General features: G+C 38.2%; 2 protein-coding genes across 5 annotated transcripts in view; both read left to right on the top strand.

The window, feature by feature from the left end:
• CNTN4 (contactin 4) overlaps positions 1-19730 on the top strand; it is a 979742-nt gene that overhangs the window by 591030 nt on the left and 368982 nt on the right. The gene's annotated exons all lie outside the window — the stretch shown is intronic.
• LOC118908579 (EF-hand domain-containing family member C2-like) overlaps positions 11999-19730 on the top strand; it is a 32416-nt gene continuing 24684 nt past the window's right edge. Inside the window, exon 1 of the mRNA XM_036878242.2 lies at positions 11999-12131. Coding sequence (XP_036734137.2) covers positions 11999-12131 — 133 coding nt within the window. The remainder of the gene's footprint in view (positions 12132-19730) is intronic.

The following is a 19730-nucleotide window of genomic DNA, read 5'->3' as shown; positions in this document are numbered from 1 at the left end:
TAATAATAATGTTAACATATATAATTATCACTAAACTGATACTATATACGTAGCTTGCAGCTGGTTTATCTTAAAAAGAGCTTTGGATGTCTGGGAGGTAACACAGTCTTTAGGAAAATAGGTCAAAAATCATTGAACAGCATGGTTTATTGTGAGTTTTTTTGTTTTAAGCATTTAAACAGTTGACTTCAAATTCCCAGCAGATGGTGGTGGCAGCAGGCAAGCACTCTAGTCAATGAGAAATCAAAGTGAACTTTTAAAATAGCTGATTCTTAAACTTGGAACAGAAAGGAGTGAATGTTAGGGGGAAAAAAAAATAACAGGTTTCCTACAATGCATCTTATTACGTGCAAATCAAAAATTGAGAAACTGTAGAATTTGCAGTAAACACAAAAATGTGTAGTTTACCTTATGGAAATGTAAAAAATTTAGTCTGTTAGGAGAAAACTTGAATATTAGCTGTCACCCAGTCTCTTTAGTATATAATAACTTAAGAAACATAGACCAATCAATGTGTTTTTCTGCAGCAAAGCTTACCAGAGGTGTTTTTAAAAAAAATATTGTTGTTTCTATTAATGATTTAAAGTAGGAAAAAAATAAGGGTAAATTTCTTACTGCCCACTCTACTGTATGGTGATTATTATCTTACTATAGTTACTACTCTTCTTATGATAGTGACTATTATTTTAATATCATTTTGAAGAAACAAATTACTCTCTTTTTATTAATCATTAAAGTGCTTTTTATAGACTTTTGAGTACTTGAAAGTATAAAATTCTTTGATTTTGTGAAGAAATTCTTATTAAACCTTGGTTAAAAATAATACATTTACCTTTGGTCCTGTTTATACTTACCTTGTCCTTAAAAAGACTGATTATAATGTCTCTTATCAATGGAAATTTGACAGATTATTCAACTTTATCTTATGAGATAGCTGCTTAACAAAAACCAAGCCAAGATTATTTATGTCGCTTTTTCCCCTTAAGTCTTTCTCACTTGCCTGTTTGCTTAGTCTTTGCTCTGTAGTCCTGGAAGAGGCAGTTGTAGTCGGGGGTGTGGTCTGTGGAATACATTTGAAGTGACCAGAAGTGTAAGAAATATTCCTAGCACAGAGAGACCATGTTTGCAGATAACCTTTCTGTTTTATTTGCTATGTTGTATCTTCTGTTATTGAGGCCATTTTTGCATGGTTGGTTTATCAGCATGAAATAGAATAGCTCAAGATACAACTCAGCCCCTCCAAATGTCAGGCACATGATCAAACTAAGAAACTTCGTCAAGTGCCAATAATAGGAAAAAGCATATGTCTTACAGAACAGGCCCATATTAAGTCTTTAGGACTATATGGTTTTCTCATTCCTTAGAAAGTGAACAGATGTGTTAACTCTCCAACCAGCTGATTTATTTTCCTTAGTTGGGTGATCAAGAGGGTAAAAGTGCAGCTGCCATTTTAGCTGCAAAGGTACAATTTTCCATTGAACCAAAAAAGTGCACATGCATTGTATTGAAATGCCATCTATATCTGTTTTGAATTTCAGCTCATTGCATGCCCTGAAAATTAAATAAACACACAACAGGGCTTGCTAATATCTTCAATGAGGTACTTAATTCCTCATCTCAATCAGCAATTTTCCATCCCTTTCCTCCTTCCTGCCTATCTGTCAAATGTTTTTTAATTAAGAATTATTCTTAATTACAAAGTTTATGTGTCATTTTATTTTAGAGGTAATTAATTAAATTTAACACTAATCGTTGGGGATACTGCCTTTTCTGCACACACATGGTTGCTTAATTATTGGACTACCTTTAGTCTCTTGACTGAGAGGAGTAGAGAGTATTGATTTGCTTTGTGTCTGGTATGTGGCAGCTCATACTGAATAGGACAGAGACCTAGCCCATCGACCAGACAAAGAAGTAGGAAGCATTTGATCCTCTGTTAATAAAGGACAGTGAACAAATGCACTCTGGTCATTTGGTGCATTATGCAGAGTCTCTGAGGGGCAAGGAAGTTGTGATGATTATGGATAAAATTCGATCCTAAAAAGAATAGCCAGAGAAGCTATTCTGGCTGGTCCTTGGATGCTTGTTGGAATGGATTTGCCAACTGTTGTTTGTGTGGAATTGTACTGAGGTCACCCTGACCAAGTTACCTGGTTGGAAGAAGGAAGGATCAAGTGAGAAGATCAGGAAAGGGGTACATTTGATCTGGGTTCCTTTTCCTCATCCTTTCCCCTCCCACGTCCTCAGATTTTATCTCCAGTATCACTTTCTCAGAAAAACCTTCCACAATTAAATTACATACCTTTCTTTGACACCGCTGATCCTTATTACCATTCTTCTTTATTTGGTTGATTGATTGTCTGTCTCACCCAATAAATGAAGTCTCTTCAAGGGCAGAGATAATTTCTAGTTCTGCTTATGATTTATTTGTCATTTGTTCAATGAGTACTTGACACAGAGTAGACACTAAATAAATTTTCTAATGAACATAAATTATTAAATATTTTTTTCTGCAAACTGTAAGATATTTTACCTTTTATACAGTATTAATTGTCCATTATGTTTGGTGCCATTGCATTACAACATTCTGAGAGCAAGGGATAGATCAGTAAAAGCTAATCCCTGCCTTCAAATATTTATAATACAGGAGAGGAGAAACACATGTAATTAAATATCGTATAAGCCAGACTAGCATACATGCCATAGAAGATGTATAAACACATCTTTGTGAGGATGCATAGTAAGTGAATCTGCCAAGATAGGCAAAGCTTTAAAAATGCAGAGGTTATTTAAAATCTTCCTCAAATGTAGTTTTGGATGAATGGAGAACTAGGGAAAGGGCATTCTGGGAAGAGGTAACAAGATGAGTAAAGGTCAGATGCATAAATGAATATGATGTTATCAATTGTCAAAGATTGGAAAACATGGTACTCAATTCTGGCAATTGAGACAGGCATTCTCTGCAACGTTGGCAGGGCTTCAAATGGGTGGACAATTTTTGGAAAGCAGTTTGGCAGTACACATTAGAAGTCTCAGTACTTCCACTTCTAGGAATCTATTTAATAATCAGAGATATGCACAACACTTTATGTTCAGAATTTTTTATTACTATATAATTAACAAGTATTATTAACATCCTAAACAAATAATTGTATGTGTATATCCCCAGCCCACTTCCGCCAACCTCTGGAATCACTCAGTTTCTATGGAAGGTGATTACATAAACAAACAAGTGGAATTACCATTTCCATTCTTTGTTGCTACCAATTTGCTCGATCCTAAATTACTATTGAACTACTAGAATGGTCAAATATATATAGTTTATGGTATTTTAAAAATGCCTAACATTTTGGAAAAAGAACAAGAAGAATATTTTCCCTAGATCCCTAAGAAAACAAATTCTCCTTTAGAAGTAGTACAGCAAATTAGAAATATTAGGATAATGGGACATTTCTTAGGTGTTTATTAAATGTTTTTGTGTTTGCTCTTTCAACATGAGTTTTTATCCATTCACAAATATTTATGAATCTCCTACTTGGTATAAAGCCACTCATAAGTGTTTCAGGGGAAAAGTACAAGTTAAGGAACAAGAGTCCCCATGGTCTATAGGTACTGAGAATTTTAGAATGTCAATAAAATGTACTCCTAGACCATGAAATATGTATGATATCTTGGAGGTGTCAGGAGAGTAAAGGAGTTGATGTTACCCCCAAGGAAACTCCAGCTGTTGACCTTGACCTATACACTGGAGAGAGAAAGAACATTTTTATTGAAAAAGTAGCCTATGTTCTAAGCTCCAGATTGTAGTAGTTCTTAACTTTTTTGGGGGGTGAGGTCAGAGATGCCTCTTATCATCTGATGAAAATCATTGTTTCTCACATCCAAAATTCACAGGCACATTATAATTCAATTTAACAAAGTTATGGATTCTCTTCAAGTCAATTTATATACATTTTGTTTATAAACCTCTATTTTAATGAGTAGTTAGAATTTGTACATGCACTAGGCTAGAAGCAGCCAAAGGAAATTTGTACACGAGTAAAAATACCAAGGCTAAATGCATGAAGTGTGCATAGAATATGGATGGTAGCTCTGTTTGAATTGGAATTGGGTAATGGAAGATCTGGACTGAGGGGGATCAAATCCCTAATCACTGAAAATTGCACCCTATATCATATTGTATCATGGGTCCATGTCCAAGGGCCTGCCTTTTTGCAATTGTTAATCTTCACCAAATTCAACAAAAGTGCCCAATCTTCTCAGTTTCATTTCAGAGTTAGACTTTCAAGCAGCAACAAATTTCGCTCTTATCCTTACAAGGTGATTTTCTTTTTGCTGGCAGTATCCAGGTGTGTAGTTGGCATTCTGTGAAACCAAAGGCGAGACTGGAACAGACTGTAGCAATTACTGACCCCATCATTCAGAACCATTGAAATCTATCTTGTCACTTTGCTGTGTGGGGATGTTTTTCTCTCCTTAGATTCTCTGTAAGTCAAAACAATTCACCACCATTATTGTTATAAAATGTCCATCTCCCAGAATGTCACAACTCTTTACAACAAGAAATGGAATAGAAAAACGATGTTTTGCAGACTTGGGTATAGTTATTTTCAGACAGAAAGGGAAAATGACATGAAGAGATTGAGTGGAGTAAAAGTAAAGATTAGGCTGCTGACTTGGAAAAATAGTCAAGACAAGATTTATAGACCCTGTACAAATACACGAATCTTTCTCACCTACACATACACACACACACCACGGATGGTCTTAGTCAGCAACTTTTGTAGTTTTATTGATGATGTGGTCTTCTTGATACTAATTTTTGATTACAGGAGTATAATTACATGCTTATTCTTGAACATAATTCACCTCATTCCTCTGAGCATATGTCCACATGCTGATGATTAAATGAGTCTAATGCATGTAAACACTTAGACCAGTGCCTGGCACATATGAAGATCCTTCAAGTGTTTTTCCATTATTATTGATGTCAATGATGACAACTGATGGTGACTAACAATGGCATAATATCAACTTGTTTATTCGGTGGAAGAGCCCGGTAAGGTGATTCTTTTTAACCCTTTTGTTATTTGAACAAGGGTAAGCAGAGAAGTGACTAAGTGGCATGTCAGGTGTTACATTCTGATGCATGACAAGGAATGTTCTGATAGCTTTCTGGGAGGCAGGTATTTTTTAGACTCCTTTCAGGACCACTTGCCTTATAACTACTTGGGTTATTTGTTTGAATATAGGCTCCTAGGCTCTTCCTTAATCCTAGTAAAACAGGATTTCCAGGATATGTCCCAAAGGTACCTTTTTGAGAAACTCCCCAAAATGATTCTTAAGCACACTGAAATTTGAGAACCACTGCTCTATCCAGACTTTGAAATAACTCATGTTTATATACCATTTACAGGATCTACTTTAAAGGAGGGCTTTGATTTGATAAGGTCTAGTAGAGAACACTGGCTGTAAAATGTCCTCACCATTTTTCCTGCAATTCACACTATTAAATATTTATTCTTTTGGTTTCCAGTGTACCTATAGGAGTTTCCATTTAAAATTTGAATACTTGGGAAAGCCATTAACATCCATTAGCACTCTGTGTGATTTAGGGACTTGAAAGCCAATCATTTAGCAAGGCTTCAAGGGGCTAAGATGATGAATGAATCCCATTGAGGACAAAGGAAGAGAGAGAGGCAGGGAGCAGAGAAGGTCAGCCTAACTGAAGCATTGCAGCTGAGAATCCTGGACAACTAGGGGAATATGAAAACAATGGATTTTTAGGTACTTGCAGGGAGGCACAAAATAAGAAATTATAGAAAGTTGTGTAAAAGATAATGTAGGTGGATTCAGGTGGACCCCCAGAAAGAGTTTTTTTCCTGTTTCCTCCCTATCATGACCTAAGGTAGTAGAGTATAATGCCTGACCCATGTATTTAAAGGTTGAACGTTCAGTGTGGATGTCTCAAAATAAATCACGGCACTTAGCATGGACCCTGAGCAAGCGAAACAAAATTAAACCTAGATTTATCCAAACAATCAATTAATTTTGTTTTAGGAATAAAAATTTTCTTTAATTATGAATACTGTTTCCCCTAAATTATTTTTTTAAGCACTTAAATTTTTTTCAACATACTTTTTTCAATGGCCATACATAATTTAGCAAAAACTTGTATCTGTGTGACTTTCCTTGTTATCTCTAAGAGCATGTCATTGTACAGATTAAAGAAGGATCAGAAATGCTCAATCACGGTGAATTGTGAAGAGCAGAGAAGAGGACACGTTTAGACGTATAATTAGCTGGGCCATTGCCTTGTGTAGTGACCCGTATAATAATCTGTACTTGTCTGAACTTGTGGAAAAGGAAGATTAGCCATACATTTGAAATGGAACCTACCTTCATTCAGTGTTTAGCTCTTTCTTTACACAGACATTAGCTTTGGTCATTTAAATATATGTAAACGTCAGTGATATTAATATGTCATCCTTTCCTTGTATGTACTTTATCTACCATCTGGCCTCTAGCTTAAAAAATGTCCACACCATGAATCATCTTTGTCAGGGTCAAGTAATGGCAATAAAAATGCCTGGTGACTTACTGCAGAACTGAAGGAAGGCATTTGAAAAGAAGTAACTTCAGCACTGCAATCTGAGAAGTAGTGAGGAGGTGAATATTTCAGATGTCTGAATCCTTCCCATTCCCTTTAACTTACGGTTAAACATTAAAAATTATCTTAAAATATAGGAGTGCATATAAACCCCTAAAGAAACCAAAGGAAATAGGGTAATTCCTTCCCCACTAAATTTTTTCATCTAGTTATATTTCGGTTCAGGAGCTAGCACTCTCCCATATGATTCAGTAGCATTTGGTCTTGTACTAAGACAAAACTTAAAAAAGGATCCTTCCAAAAATGTGGCTCTTTTGACAGTTATGAAAAGAGTTCTAAGGTTTAAAACTCAAGAAGTCAGCTTCATAGGTCATGGTAGTGATTTAAAGATAAAACAACTACTTTTTGTGAGTCTGCGTATTTGGTTAAGCATGAAATTTATCTGTGTTTCTTAGGCTAGATTAAAGCTTTGTTTTCCCTCTATTTGAGTCCTTTGTTATTTGAATCTTACTGTAAAGAATTAAGGAGTCTTAAAGTGAATGGTGGCAATTTTGTTTGTATCTGTGGACACTTTATAATCCTATTCCAATTTCCAACCTCAGTTAATAGTATTATATTCTGTGATTTGGGGCAGGAGAAAACTCAAACCACAGACAAAATGTTTTTGTTTGGAGAAAATGCACTAGACAGTTCCTGATTACCCAAACTGTCTTTTAATTCCAAAGTACATGGAGTTAAGAATTGCAGATGGGAGTACACACAAAGAGAACTAAATTCCATATAGAAAACTAGGTCCCCAGTTGTTGGTAAGAAGACAGACATGCTCTGGAATGGTATGGATTCCTGTTATTGAACTAGACCCTTAAATTTAGAGCACATTTATTTAAACAACAGATGAGTGCTGTATGGAAATAAGCATGATGCATGTAGCCTAATGATGAGACAGTTTTCTGGCAGGGTTTAACCCTGACAACAATCCAAATATACCTCCTTACTTTTTACTTTTTGGTCCAGTTTAACTGTATCCACAATTGAGTTCTTAAATGCTGTGGGAGAAAACTAACAGCATACACATTGGTGCCACTAACCTGTCATAGTGTTCAAGTGGAGATGCCTGGGAGGCCATTAAATAAAAATTAACCAAACTAGAGATTTAGTCTTGAGAGTCCTTATGCTAGAGTGTTAATTGAAGCCAAGGTGGGTATAACCTCATTTGGTAAGAGGATAGTCATTTAATAAGGAAACAGGATTTTTCTTTTTGTTTTCTTTTAGCCTTCCCATGTTTTCCCACATGGAGTTTTAATCATTTGAATATCAGGGGATCTAACAGAAGAGTCTGGCTTTCTGACTTAATGATTGAGACTTGGCATTCTTCCGTGTAGCATTAGACTGTTGCTGAGAAGTAGCCTTCTATAGACTAGGTACATGCTCTTGAGTTCCCAAAATTCCTAGTGCTTGCTCCTGGTCGGCTTCACCCATTTATATGCAACCCTGTCACCTGTACATTTGAATTAGCAATTTCTCATAGATAATAGTAAATACATATCTCTGCTTTTGATTTCACTCTCTTATTAGTAGGATGGGAAATTTTTACAATTGAATGGGAGTTAAAAGTATGGCCTTTTGATAGGGTTGTTTGTATCAAGTCATTAGAGAGATGCAACCATCAAATCTAGAGTAGGAAGCAATCTTAGCAATTATTTAGTCAGCCATTCACCCTGCTTATGGAGAATATAAGACCCTAAGAATGTCTCACCCAGAGTGGCTTGCTCAGATTTAACAGTTAATTCACATCAAGGCAAGGATAGAACTCAGATCATATGTTTTTTCCTAAGCTTTGGGATTTTTAGTTATTAACATATAGTGACATGTTTGCTCTTAACTGACCAAACTTGGTACTTGTATCTGATGGGAATAAAGAGATATAAAAAATGAAGTTAAAACCTGTAACTAATTTGATAGCTTGTTAAAGTATATGACGATGCAATACACAGATTTTGAGGGGGTGGTAAATTTATATTGTAGTTGTGCTTTGAGCAGTGCCTTCTAAAAAATAATGTTTATTTCTACCCATTGAGAGAAAAAAAAAGCTATTTTCTCACTATTTTCCTTTGGACCACATTGTTTCTCCTCCCCCCCAACACAGTTTGCAGTGTAGCCAAATTAAAAGGCCCACAGGCACCACCCTCCACCCAAGAATCAAAGGAACGATTTGGTGTGAAAGGTATGAGTTGTGCCAGGCTCAGCACCAACCAATTATTGATTACCCATGTTGTATTTTATCATCCCAAATACATGGAATTAAAAAAATTGCAAATGTGTATATACACACAAAGACAGATATGTCAAATACACACTACTGCCTGTTTATAGTGGGAGGATGGGGATATTTTCTCTGGAGTGGTATGTGATTCCTATTATTGAGGAAAGTGCTTAACTTGAGCCCATGTTTACTAAAATAGTGGATGAGTGCAGGCAGGTTAGCCATCCAGCAAGGTGAACTCTTAAACAAGGTTTAAAGATAAACCAGCTTTCCAGTTACCAGCTGAAAGATTTTTGTAAAATATACTTTCACCTAGTGAAGTATTTGTCAGACTCCTTTCCTTCTGGGGTCTTTTTGTAACTCCCTTTGAAAATGCCTGGAGCTATTATCAGAGCCCAGGGCAGTGAGCTAAGCATTTCTGTGGCCCACACACTAAGCCGTGAGAACACTGTGAAAGTTGGAATTCTGGAAACTGCTAAACTAAGGGGTGGAGCCACATGAGGAGATACAATCCTTCTTGAGTCCCAGTGTAGCACCTCAGGACTGACTCATCCACAGCTGAGACTGGTAGTTTGACACATCAGAGAATTTTGGAACTTGCAGGCATAAGCAAATAACAGTAGTCTGTAAAACTTCATTTCTGTATTTCCTTTAAAGCAACTTATTTTTTACTCTGAAGCTCCATCCAATATTTGCCAGAGAAAATTGCATTTCCATTCATTCTGGAGCCAGCCAACCTCTAAAGTTGTACAAAGGAAATAGGGAAGGCTATGTAAATTCTGGTCTGTTAAGGTTGCCCCTGCAATTCTCATCATCAAAGCCCAAGTGGTTCTTTGAAATACAGCAACTCTCAGCTCTTTTGCCTCTAAAAAAAAGGAATTTCTCCTACGGTTGTAACATCAGTACCTTGGATAGCACCTCCCAGGGCACATACTGGAGTAAACTGATAGGTACGGGAGCAGCTCTGTGTTGCTCCACAGAACTGCAAGGGTCTTGCCATTCTTCTTGTTTATGTCTCTTGCCCCAGCCCATTGGTCTGCATCTTGTTAGAAAGCATCTGCTTTTCACAAGACCTTTACTACTCCTTTCAGGGAAGAAAGACAGAGGCAGGAAAGACGGGGGGGGGGGGAGTGGAGAGAGAGAATCCCACCCCACTTCTTCAGGACATTTGGCAAAATCCTATACTAAGCATCCCACACTGTATAGGGCAGCCCCATACAGCAGATAATTATACAATCCTAAGTGTCAAGAGTACTGAAGTTGAGAAACCCTGCTCTACTGGCTTATTTAATGGGATAAGGTTAGAGATATTTGGAATCATTTCTGGGAGGAAAAGTCTAGTGGGGAGGGGCAATACTGGAGAGAAATATATCTGTGGGAAAATATTGATTCAAGAGGTCAGAATGGAGTGAACTTTCTGAAATCCACTCTGGAATTCGTGATGGAGAGGCTGATGTGAAAAGTCTGCATTTTAAATGCAAAGCTCTGGCCCCAATTCCCTCTACCTCCTCTCTTTTATACACCACTATGAGAATTCAGTGGTTTCTACAGAGACACTGAGCAATCCATACCTCCTTCCCTGCCTCCAGCATATATATATAAAAGGTCTTATCAGGTCACTATTGCATGTATATTCCTTATGAAATGCCAAGCATGTCCTGTGAAGGGTGTGTGTGTATATTGCCAGTAAGCCCAAGAACTAAGATTATATTGCCTGTCTGCTCACTGCTTTCTGTCTCTATTGCTCAGAGAAAAACTGAATATCTAAACTTAAAAAAGCAATCATACTAGTCTGTGATGTTAATACAAGCTAATAATTTCTTCTTTTTTTTTTTATTTACAATCTCCAGTTCCTTTGGTGAGCTGTTAGAGCAATAGGCCCTCCAAAATAAAGTTCCTATTCTATTAGCAGGTAGTGTGTTTCCTATACTGTGTGAATATTTTGCTTCAACTACCATTTCAGTTAAATTACATTCTTTGGGATAGGTAATGAGAAACAAAATTGCTGTACTTTTGGATGCATGCATCCTTCTCCAGTGAATATGCTTACCAAGAAACAGAGAAATCAGGGGAAAATCCCAAGTATGTTCAAATTAATCATTTCTTGGAGTAACCATTTAGCATAGTGGACTGAGCATGCTCTTTGGGATAATCCAGACTTGTACCCACATACTAGCTGTGTGATCTTCAGTAGGTTTTCAGTGCTCTGTTCCACAAGTGGATTAGAAATACTCCCAACATCACAATTTAGGCAAATAATCAGCATTTAATCCATGAAAGATGTTGCTTTTACCATCCTTACCAATATCCTGTTCATGTGCAGGGAAAAGGTATTACCCATCATTAGATAAAAATCCCTGCGAGTACTCACCCTAGAGCAGGGGTCAGCAGACTATGGAATGTGGGGCAAATCCTGACAGTTCCCTGCTTTTATACAGCTAACAGGCTAAGAATTCGTTTTGGAGTATTTTAAATAGTTGACAAATGAACAGTAATATTAATATTTAATAGCACATGAAAGTTATATGAAATTCAAATTTCAATGTCCCTCAATAACATTTTATTAGAACACAACTATGTTCATCCTTCATGTATTGCCTATGCCTGCTTTCATGCTTTAGCTGCAGAATGTGACAGAGACCATTGCTCACAAAACTTAAAATATTTTCTATCTGGTCCTTTATAGGAAATATTTGTCAGTCCCTGCCCTAGGGAATACTGTGTAGGGGAGACTGTGTGAGAAACAGCTTCATAACAAATCATCACTTTTGCCCTTTTATCTCTGATATGGGCCTTACATTTGAAACCAGTGTTTATTTTTTATATACACCATGTCTTCATATATAGGGGGCCTGTCTCTTGACTGGCAGTTACCTGAACCTATCATACTGAATCAGTTTCAGCTCTTTGGAAGAATGTGTGACAATATCTTTGAGACATTCCTCAGGTACTTCTCAAAGATCTTTCCTTGTAGCCTCATTGACCATATTTTAAACTGCTTTACCCATTGTATGCCCTCAAATTTTGTTGAAAATCTACCCAACACTTTACATAATGCTATAGTAACCGAAGAGTCAGGAGTGTAATTTTACTTATAATATTTAATGGTTGTGATGGTGGTTACGATGGAGGATGAAGAAGAAAAGAAGAAAAAGATGGTAGTTTTCCTCCCAATGTGGAATGACAGCACAAGGACTCTTATGTCAAACACTGGCTTGAGGATCACACAGTCCCCATTTCAAGCTGGGCAAAATCAAGGTAAGAGTTTTCTCCACTGAGGTACCAAAATGAGGGCATCACTGGAAAGTGGTGGAAACTAATCATTGTGGGGTCTGGTTCTTCAGTGATGGTATTTTGTCATGCTGTTTACCCGAAATTGTTGCCTCAGGAGAATACATTAATTATCATAGCTATCATCAGCAGGAGCACATATGTATAAGTTAAAACATTTGGATTTCAGCTAACATATTGTCTCACTAACAGAGGAGGGTTAGATAGAGTTTTTTGGTGCTACAAAAATGGCAAGTTAAACAATTAATAGGGTTTTATTTCTATTGTTTGTAAATGAGCCGAGCTAACGTCCATGCTGGCTCCCATTGCAAACATATTTTTTACTTTGGTTAGCCCACCAGTATGTGTCAACACATTGGACCAGCGGATATCTATGTGCAAGAGATGATGACGTTTGAACTGCTGTGCAGAGTATCCAGGTGTGATGAGTGCCAACATCCTGCACCCATGTCATTAGGCAGCAGAATGCAATCCAGTTCATCTTCATTTAGTATATTGGATAAATTACTTCTCAGATTCTTAAATTAAAGTTAAGTGGTACACTTGGACCCAGGAGAAGTATTAAGTTTCCCACTAGGCAACTGCAATTCTATCTTCTTATTCACAAATATTTGAAGATGCAGTCCCTCAACTAAGTATTTCTGTAAATAGCAAGGAAAAGTTGGCAAAAAGCAGCTTTGCTTCTAAGAGGGTTTGATGTTCCCCTTTCCAAAAAGCGATGAAAATCTACAGTGCCAAGTGCTTTCCATCCACTACCTATGCCTTCCCTGCAGACAGTTCCAATAACTTCTCCTTTCCTGCCAGCCTACTTTCTCTTTGATGTAGTTCAGAGAATAGTTAAGCCTTGAGGATTCAGACTGGAAGGAGGGAGTGTTAGTCCCATCATTTTTTTGAACACTTGGATATTTTCTATTTCTCTTTTTGCCTTTTGCTTAATATGACAGAAAATTTAAGATTAAATTTATTTTTCGGAGGCCTATTACTGTTTTTTTTTTACAAAAACCTCGTGCAACCATATATCCTGAGAAACTTTCCTTCTTAACACTCTTTAGTAAATATTTTTTTGTCATATACACGGTGACACATACAAACAAGATTTTCTTTAATCTTAGGATGAGCGTGTCAAGTAAAGGAAACATCCATGTCGAAAAATTCTGAATTAAAATGTCTAATAATCGTTGGTAAAAAGGCATTCCATTTTTACCTCCTTTACAATACATTAGAGTACTAAAAACAGAGTATTCTCAAAAGACTAACAGGGTACTTCTTGTATGAATGTCTGTTCCTTATTTTAATTTTTTATTAAAAATATTTCCAAGAGGTGGAGCCAACATGGCGGCGTGAGTAGGACAGTGGGAATCTCCTCCCAAAAACATATATACTTTTGAAAATACAACAAACACAACTAGCCCTAAAAGAGAGACCAGAAGACACAGGACAGTGGCCAGACTGCAGCTACACCAGCGAGAACCCAGCGACTGGTGAAAGGGGTAAGATACAAGCCCCGGCCCGGCGGGACCTGAGCGCCCCTCCCCCCAGCTCCCGGCGGGAGAAGAATAGGCAGAGCGGGAGGGAGACGGAGCCCAGGACTGCTGAACACCCAGCCCCCGCCATCCGAGCCAGAGCGCAGACACAGTACGTGCCCAGGGGGCCCTGGATACTGGGGGAACAGGGAGTAAGACCTCTGAGCGGGTGCCGAAGCTGATGCCCCTGTGACAAAGAAAAGCGGGGGCTTTTTGAAAGTCTTAAAGGGACAGGGACTTAACAGCTTGACGGAAACAACCCAGGTCACAGTACAGCAGCTGGAAATTACAGGGAAAACCGGGTGCACTAACCCCCTGGGCAACAGCTCTGAGACCCCTCACGGAGGCAAACAGTCAAGCAGCCCCCCCATCCATTACCCCACCGGGTGCTGCGAAAGCAGAGAAGCAGCCTGAGACAAATTCCACCCACAGAAAGGGAAATTTCTCCCTTCCGGCCAGGCAAGACACAAAGACCCAGTCTACACGCAATTACCCAACACAAGCCACTAGGGGTCGCAGTTGTCCCAGTAAAGAAAGGCCAGTAGCAAGTGAAAATTTTGGCCCTCCCAGCTGACAGTCAATAGCACCTGTCAACATGAAAAGGCAAAAAAATATGATCCAGACAAGACTAACCCAGACAGCTTCGGCATCTGCTACATCTTCCCCTGAGAAGGAACCTGGGGAGATAGATTTAGCCAGTCTTCCTGAAAAAGAATTCAAAACAAAAGTCATAACCATGCTGATGGACTTGCAGAGAAATATGCAAGAACTAAGGAAGGAGAATTCAGAAATAAAACAAGCTCTGGAAGGACTTCAAAACAGAATGGACGAGATGCAAGAGACCACTAATGGACTAGAAAACAGAGAACAGGAACGCAGAGAAGCTGATGCAGAGAGAGATAAAAGGATCTCCAGGAATGAAAGAATTTTAAGAGAGCTGAGTGACCAATTGAAAAGGAACAACATAAGAATCATAGGTATTCCAGAAGAAGTAGAGAGAGAAAAGGGGATAGAAAATGTCTTTGAAGAAATAATTGCTGAAAATTTCCCCAAACTAGGGGAAGAAATGGCCTCTCAGACCACAGAGGTACACAGAACTCCCATGACAAGGGATCCAAGAAGGGCAACACCAAGACACATAATAATTAAAATGTCAAAGATCAAAGACAAGGACAAAGTATTACAGGCAACCAGAGAGAAAAAAAAGGTTACCTACAAAGGAAAACCCATCAGGCTATCATCAGACTTCTCAACAGAAACCCTACAGGCCAGAAGAGAATGGCATGATATACTTAATGCAATGAAACAGAAGGGCCTCGAACCAAGACTACTGTATCCAGCACGAATATCATTTAAATATGAAGGAGGGATTAAACAATTCCCAGACAAGCAAAAGTTGAGGGAATTTGCCTCCCACAAACCACCTCTACAGGGCATCCTACAGGGACTGCTCTAGATGGGAGCACTCCTAAAAAGAGCACAGAACAAAACACCCAACATATGAAGAAGGGAGGAGGAGGAATAAGAAGGGAGAGAAATAAAGAATCATCAGACTGTGTTTATAATAGCTCAACAAGCGAGTTAAGTTAGACAGTAAGATAGTAAAGAAGCTAACCCTAAACCTTTGGTAACCACAAACTTAAAGCCTGCAATGGCAATAAATTCATACCTTTCAAAAATCACCCTAAAAGTAAATGGACTGAATGCACCAATCAAAAGACACAGAGTAATAGAATGGATAAAAAAGCAAGATCCATCCATATGCTGCTTACAAGAGACTCACCTCAAACCCAAAGACGCGCACAGACTTAAAGTCAAGGGATGGAAAAAGATATTTCAAGCAAACAACAGAGAGAAGAAAGCAGGTGTTGCAATTCTGGTATCAGACAAAACAGACTTCAAAATAAAGAAAGTAACAAAAGACAAAGAAGGACATTACATAATGATAAAGGGCTCAGTCCATCAAGAGGATATAACCATTATAAATATATATGCACCCAATACAGGAGCACCAACATACCTGAAACAAATATTAATAGAACTAAAGGAGGAAATAGAATGCAATGCATTCATTCTAGGAGACTTCAACACACCACTCACTCCAAAGGACAGATCCACCAGACAGAAAATAAGTAAGGACACAGAGGCACTGAACAACACACTAGAACAGATGGACCTAATAGACATCTACAGAACTCTACATCCAAAAGCAACAGGATACACATTCTTCTCAAGTGCACATGGAACATTCTCCAGAATAGACCACATACTAGGACACAAAAAGAGCCTCAGTAAATTCCAAAAGATTGAAACCCTACCAACCAACTTTTCAGACCACAAAGGCATTAAACTAGAAATAAACTGTTCAAAGAAAGCAAAAAGGCTCACAAACACATGGAGGCTAAACAACACTCTCCTAAATAATCAATGGATCAATGACCAAATCAAAATGGAGATCCAGCAATATATGGAAACAAATGACAACAACAACACTAAGCCCCAACTTCTGTGGGACACAGCAAAAGCAGTCTTAAGAGGAAAGTATATAGCAATCCAAGCATATTTAAAAAAGGAAGAGCAATCCCAAATGAACGGTCTAATGTCACAACTATCGAAATTGGAAAAAGAAGAACAAATGAGGCCTAAGGTCAGCAGAAGGAGGGACATAATAAAGATCAGAGAAGAAATAAATAAAATTGAGAACAATAAAACAATAGCAAAAATCAATGAAACCAAGAGCTGGTTCTTCGAGAAAATAAACAAAATAGATAAGCCTCTAGCCAGACTTATTAAGAGGAAAAGAGAGTCAACACAAATCAACAGTATCAGAAATGAGAAAGGAAAAATCACAACGGACCCTGCAGAAATACAAAGAATTATTAGAGACTACTATGAAAACCTATATGCTAACAAGCTGGGAAACCTAGGAGAAATGGACAACTTCCTAGAAAAATACAACCTTCCAAGACTGACCCAAAAAGAAAAAGAAAATCTAAACAGACCAATTACCAGCAACGAAATTGAAGCGGTAATCAAAAAACTACCAAAGAACAAAACCCCCGGGCCAGATGGATTTACCTCGGAACTTTATCAGACATACAGGGAAGACATAATACCCATTCTCCTTAAAGTTTTCCAAGAAATAGAAGAGGAGGGGATACTCCCAAACTCATTCTATGAAGCTAACATCACCCTAATACCAAAACCAGGCAAAGACACCACCAAAAAAGAAAACTATAGACCAATATCCCTGATGAACGTAGACGCAAAAATACTCAACAAAATTTTAGCAAACCGAATTCAAAAATACATCAAAACCATCGTACACCATGACCAAGTGGGATTCATCCCAGGGATGCAAGGATGGCACAACATTCGAAAGTCCATCAATATCATCCACCACATCAACAAAAAGAAAGACAAAAACCACATGATCATCTCCATAGATGCTGAAAAAGCATTTGACAAAGTTCAACATCCATTCATGATAAAAACTCTCAGCAAAATGGGAATAGAGGGCAAGTACCTCAACATAATAAAGGCCATCTATGAAAAACCCACAGCCAACATTATATTGAATAGCGAGAAGCTGAAAGCATTTCCGCTGAGATCGGGAACTAGACAGGGATGCCCACTCTCCCCACTGTTATTTAACATAGTACTGGAGGTCCTAGCCACGCAATCAGACAAAACAAAAAAATACAAGGAATCCAGATTGGCAAAGAAGAAGTCAAACTGTCACTATTTGCAGATGACATGATACTGTACATAAAAAACCCTAAAGACTCTACCCCAGAACTACTAGAACTGATATCGGAATACAGCAAAGTTGCAGGATACAAAATCAACACACAGAAATCTGTGGCTTTCCTATATACCAACAATGAACCAACAGAAAGAGAAATCAGGAAAGCAACTCCATTCACAATTGCATCAAAAAAAATAAAATACCTAGGAATAAACCTAACCAAAGAAGTGAAAGACTTATATTCTGAAAACTACAAGTCACTCTTAAAAGAAATTAAAGGGGACACTAACAGATGGAAACGCATCCCTTGCTCATGGCTAGGAAGAATTAATATCGTCAAAATGGCCATCCTGCCCAAAGCAATATACAGATTTGATGCAATCCCTATGAAACTACCAGCAACATTCTTCAATGAACTGGAACAAATAATTCAAAAATTCATATGGAAACACCAAAGACCCCGAATAGCCAAAGCAATCCTGAGAAAGAAGAATAAAGTAGCGGGATCTCACTCCCCAACTTCAAGCTCTATTATAAAGCCATAGTAATCAAGACAATTTGGTACTGGCACAAGAACAGAGCCACAGACCAATGGAACAGACTAGACAATCCAGACATTAACCCAGACATATATGGTCAATTAATATTTGATAAAGGAGCCATGGACATACAATGGGGAAATGACAGTCTCTTCAACAGATGGTGCTGGCAAAACTGGACAGCTACATGTAGGAGAATGAAACTGGACCATTGTCTAACCCCATATACAAAAGTAAACTCAAAATGGATCAAAGACCTGAATGTAAGTCACGAAACCATTAAACTCTTGGAAGAAAACATAGGCACAAACCTCTTAGACATAAACATGAGTGACCTCTTCTTGAACATATCTCCCCGGGCAAGGAAAACAACAGCAAAAATGAACAAGTGGGACTATATTAAGCTGAAAAGCTTCTGTACAGCAAAAGACACCATCAATAGAACAAAAAGGAACCCTACAGTATGGGAGAATATCTTTGAAAATGACACATCCGATAAAGGCTTGACGTCCAGAATATATAAAGAGCTCACATGCCTCAACAAACAAAAAACAAATAACCCAATCAAAAAATGGGGAAAGGAACTGAACAGACGGTTCTCCAAAAAAGAAATACAGATGGCCAACAGACACATGAAAAGATGCTCCACATCGCTAATTATCAGAGAAATGCAAATTAAAACTACAATGAGGTATCACCTCACACCAGTAAGGATGGCTGCCATCCAAAAGACAAACAACAACAAATGTTGGCGAGGCTGTGGAGAAAGGGGAACCCTCCTACACTGCTGGTGGGAATGTAAACTTGTTCAACCATTGTGGAAAGCAGTATGGAGGTACATCAAAATGCTCAAAACAGACCTACCATTTGACCCAGGAATTGCACTCCTAGGAATTTACCCTAAGAATGCAGCAATCAAGTATGAGAAAGACCAATGCACCCCTATGTTTATCGCAGCACTATTTACAATAGCCAAATATTGGAAGCAACCTAAATGTCCATCGATAGATGAATGGATAAAGAAGATGTGGTACATATACACAATGGAATACTACTCAGCCATAAGAAAAGGGCAAATCCAACCATTTGCAGCAACATGGATGGAGCTGGAGGGTATTATGCTCAGTGAAACAAGCCAAGCAGAGAAAGAGAAATACCAAATGATTTCACTCATCTGTGGAATATAAGAACAAAGGAAAAACTGAAGGAACAAAACAGCAACAGAATCACAGAACTCAAGAATGGACTAACAGGTACCAAAGGGAAAGGGACTGGGGAGGATGGGTGGGTAGGGAGGGATAAGGGGGGGCAGAAAAAGAGGGGTATTAAGATTAGCATCCATAGCGGGGTGGGAGAAAGGGGAGGGCTGTACAACACAGAGAAGACGAGTAGTGATTCTACAACAGTTTGCTACGCTGATGGACAGTGACTGTAAAGGAGTATATAGGGGGGACCTGGTATAGGGGAGAGCCTAGTAAACAAAGTATTCGTCATGTAAGTGTAGATTAATGATTAAAAAAAAAAAAAAAGCAGTTCCTATGTGGTGACCTCTAATGAGTTCTACACAATGATATAAAGGACATATAAAAGTGTAGGCAAAGGGTCTGTTTGTGTTTATACAGAGGATCAAAGCCTAATTTGGCTACCCCGAAAATGAACTAAGATACGATATGAAAAAGAACTTCCAACATCAGCACTCTCTGGAAGACTCATGCCAGAAGATGATCATCAAAAAACCCCAACAAAGATCCACGCA

This window comes from Manis pentadactyla, chromosome 1, assembly GCF_030020395.1.
Source record: "Manis pentadactyla isolate mManPen7 chromosome 1, mManPen7.hap1, whole genome shotgun sequence".
NCBI classification, from domain to species: domain Eukaryota; kingdom Metazoa; phylum Chordata; class Mammalia; order Pholidota; family Manidae; genus Manis; species Manis pentadactyla.
The sequence above is the reverse complement of the archived record's forward strand: the minus strand, read 5'-3'. Positions and strand labels throughout refer to the sequence as shown.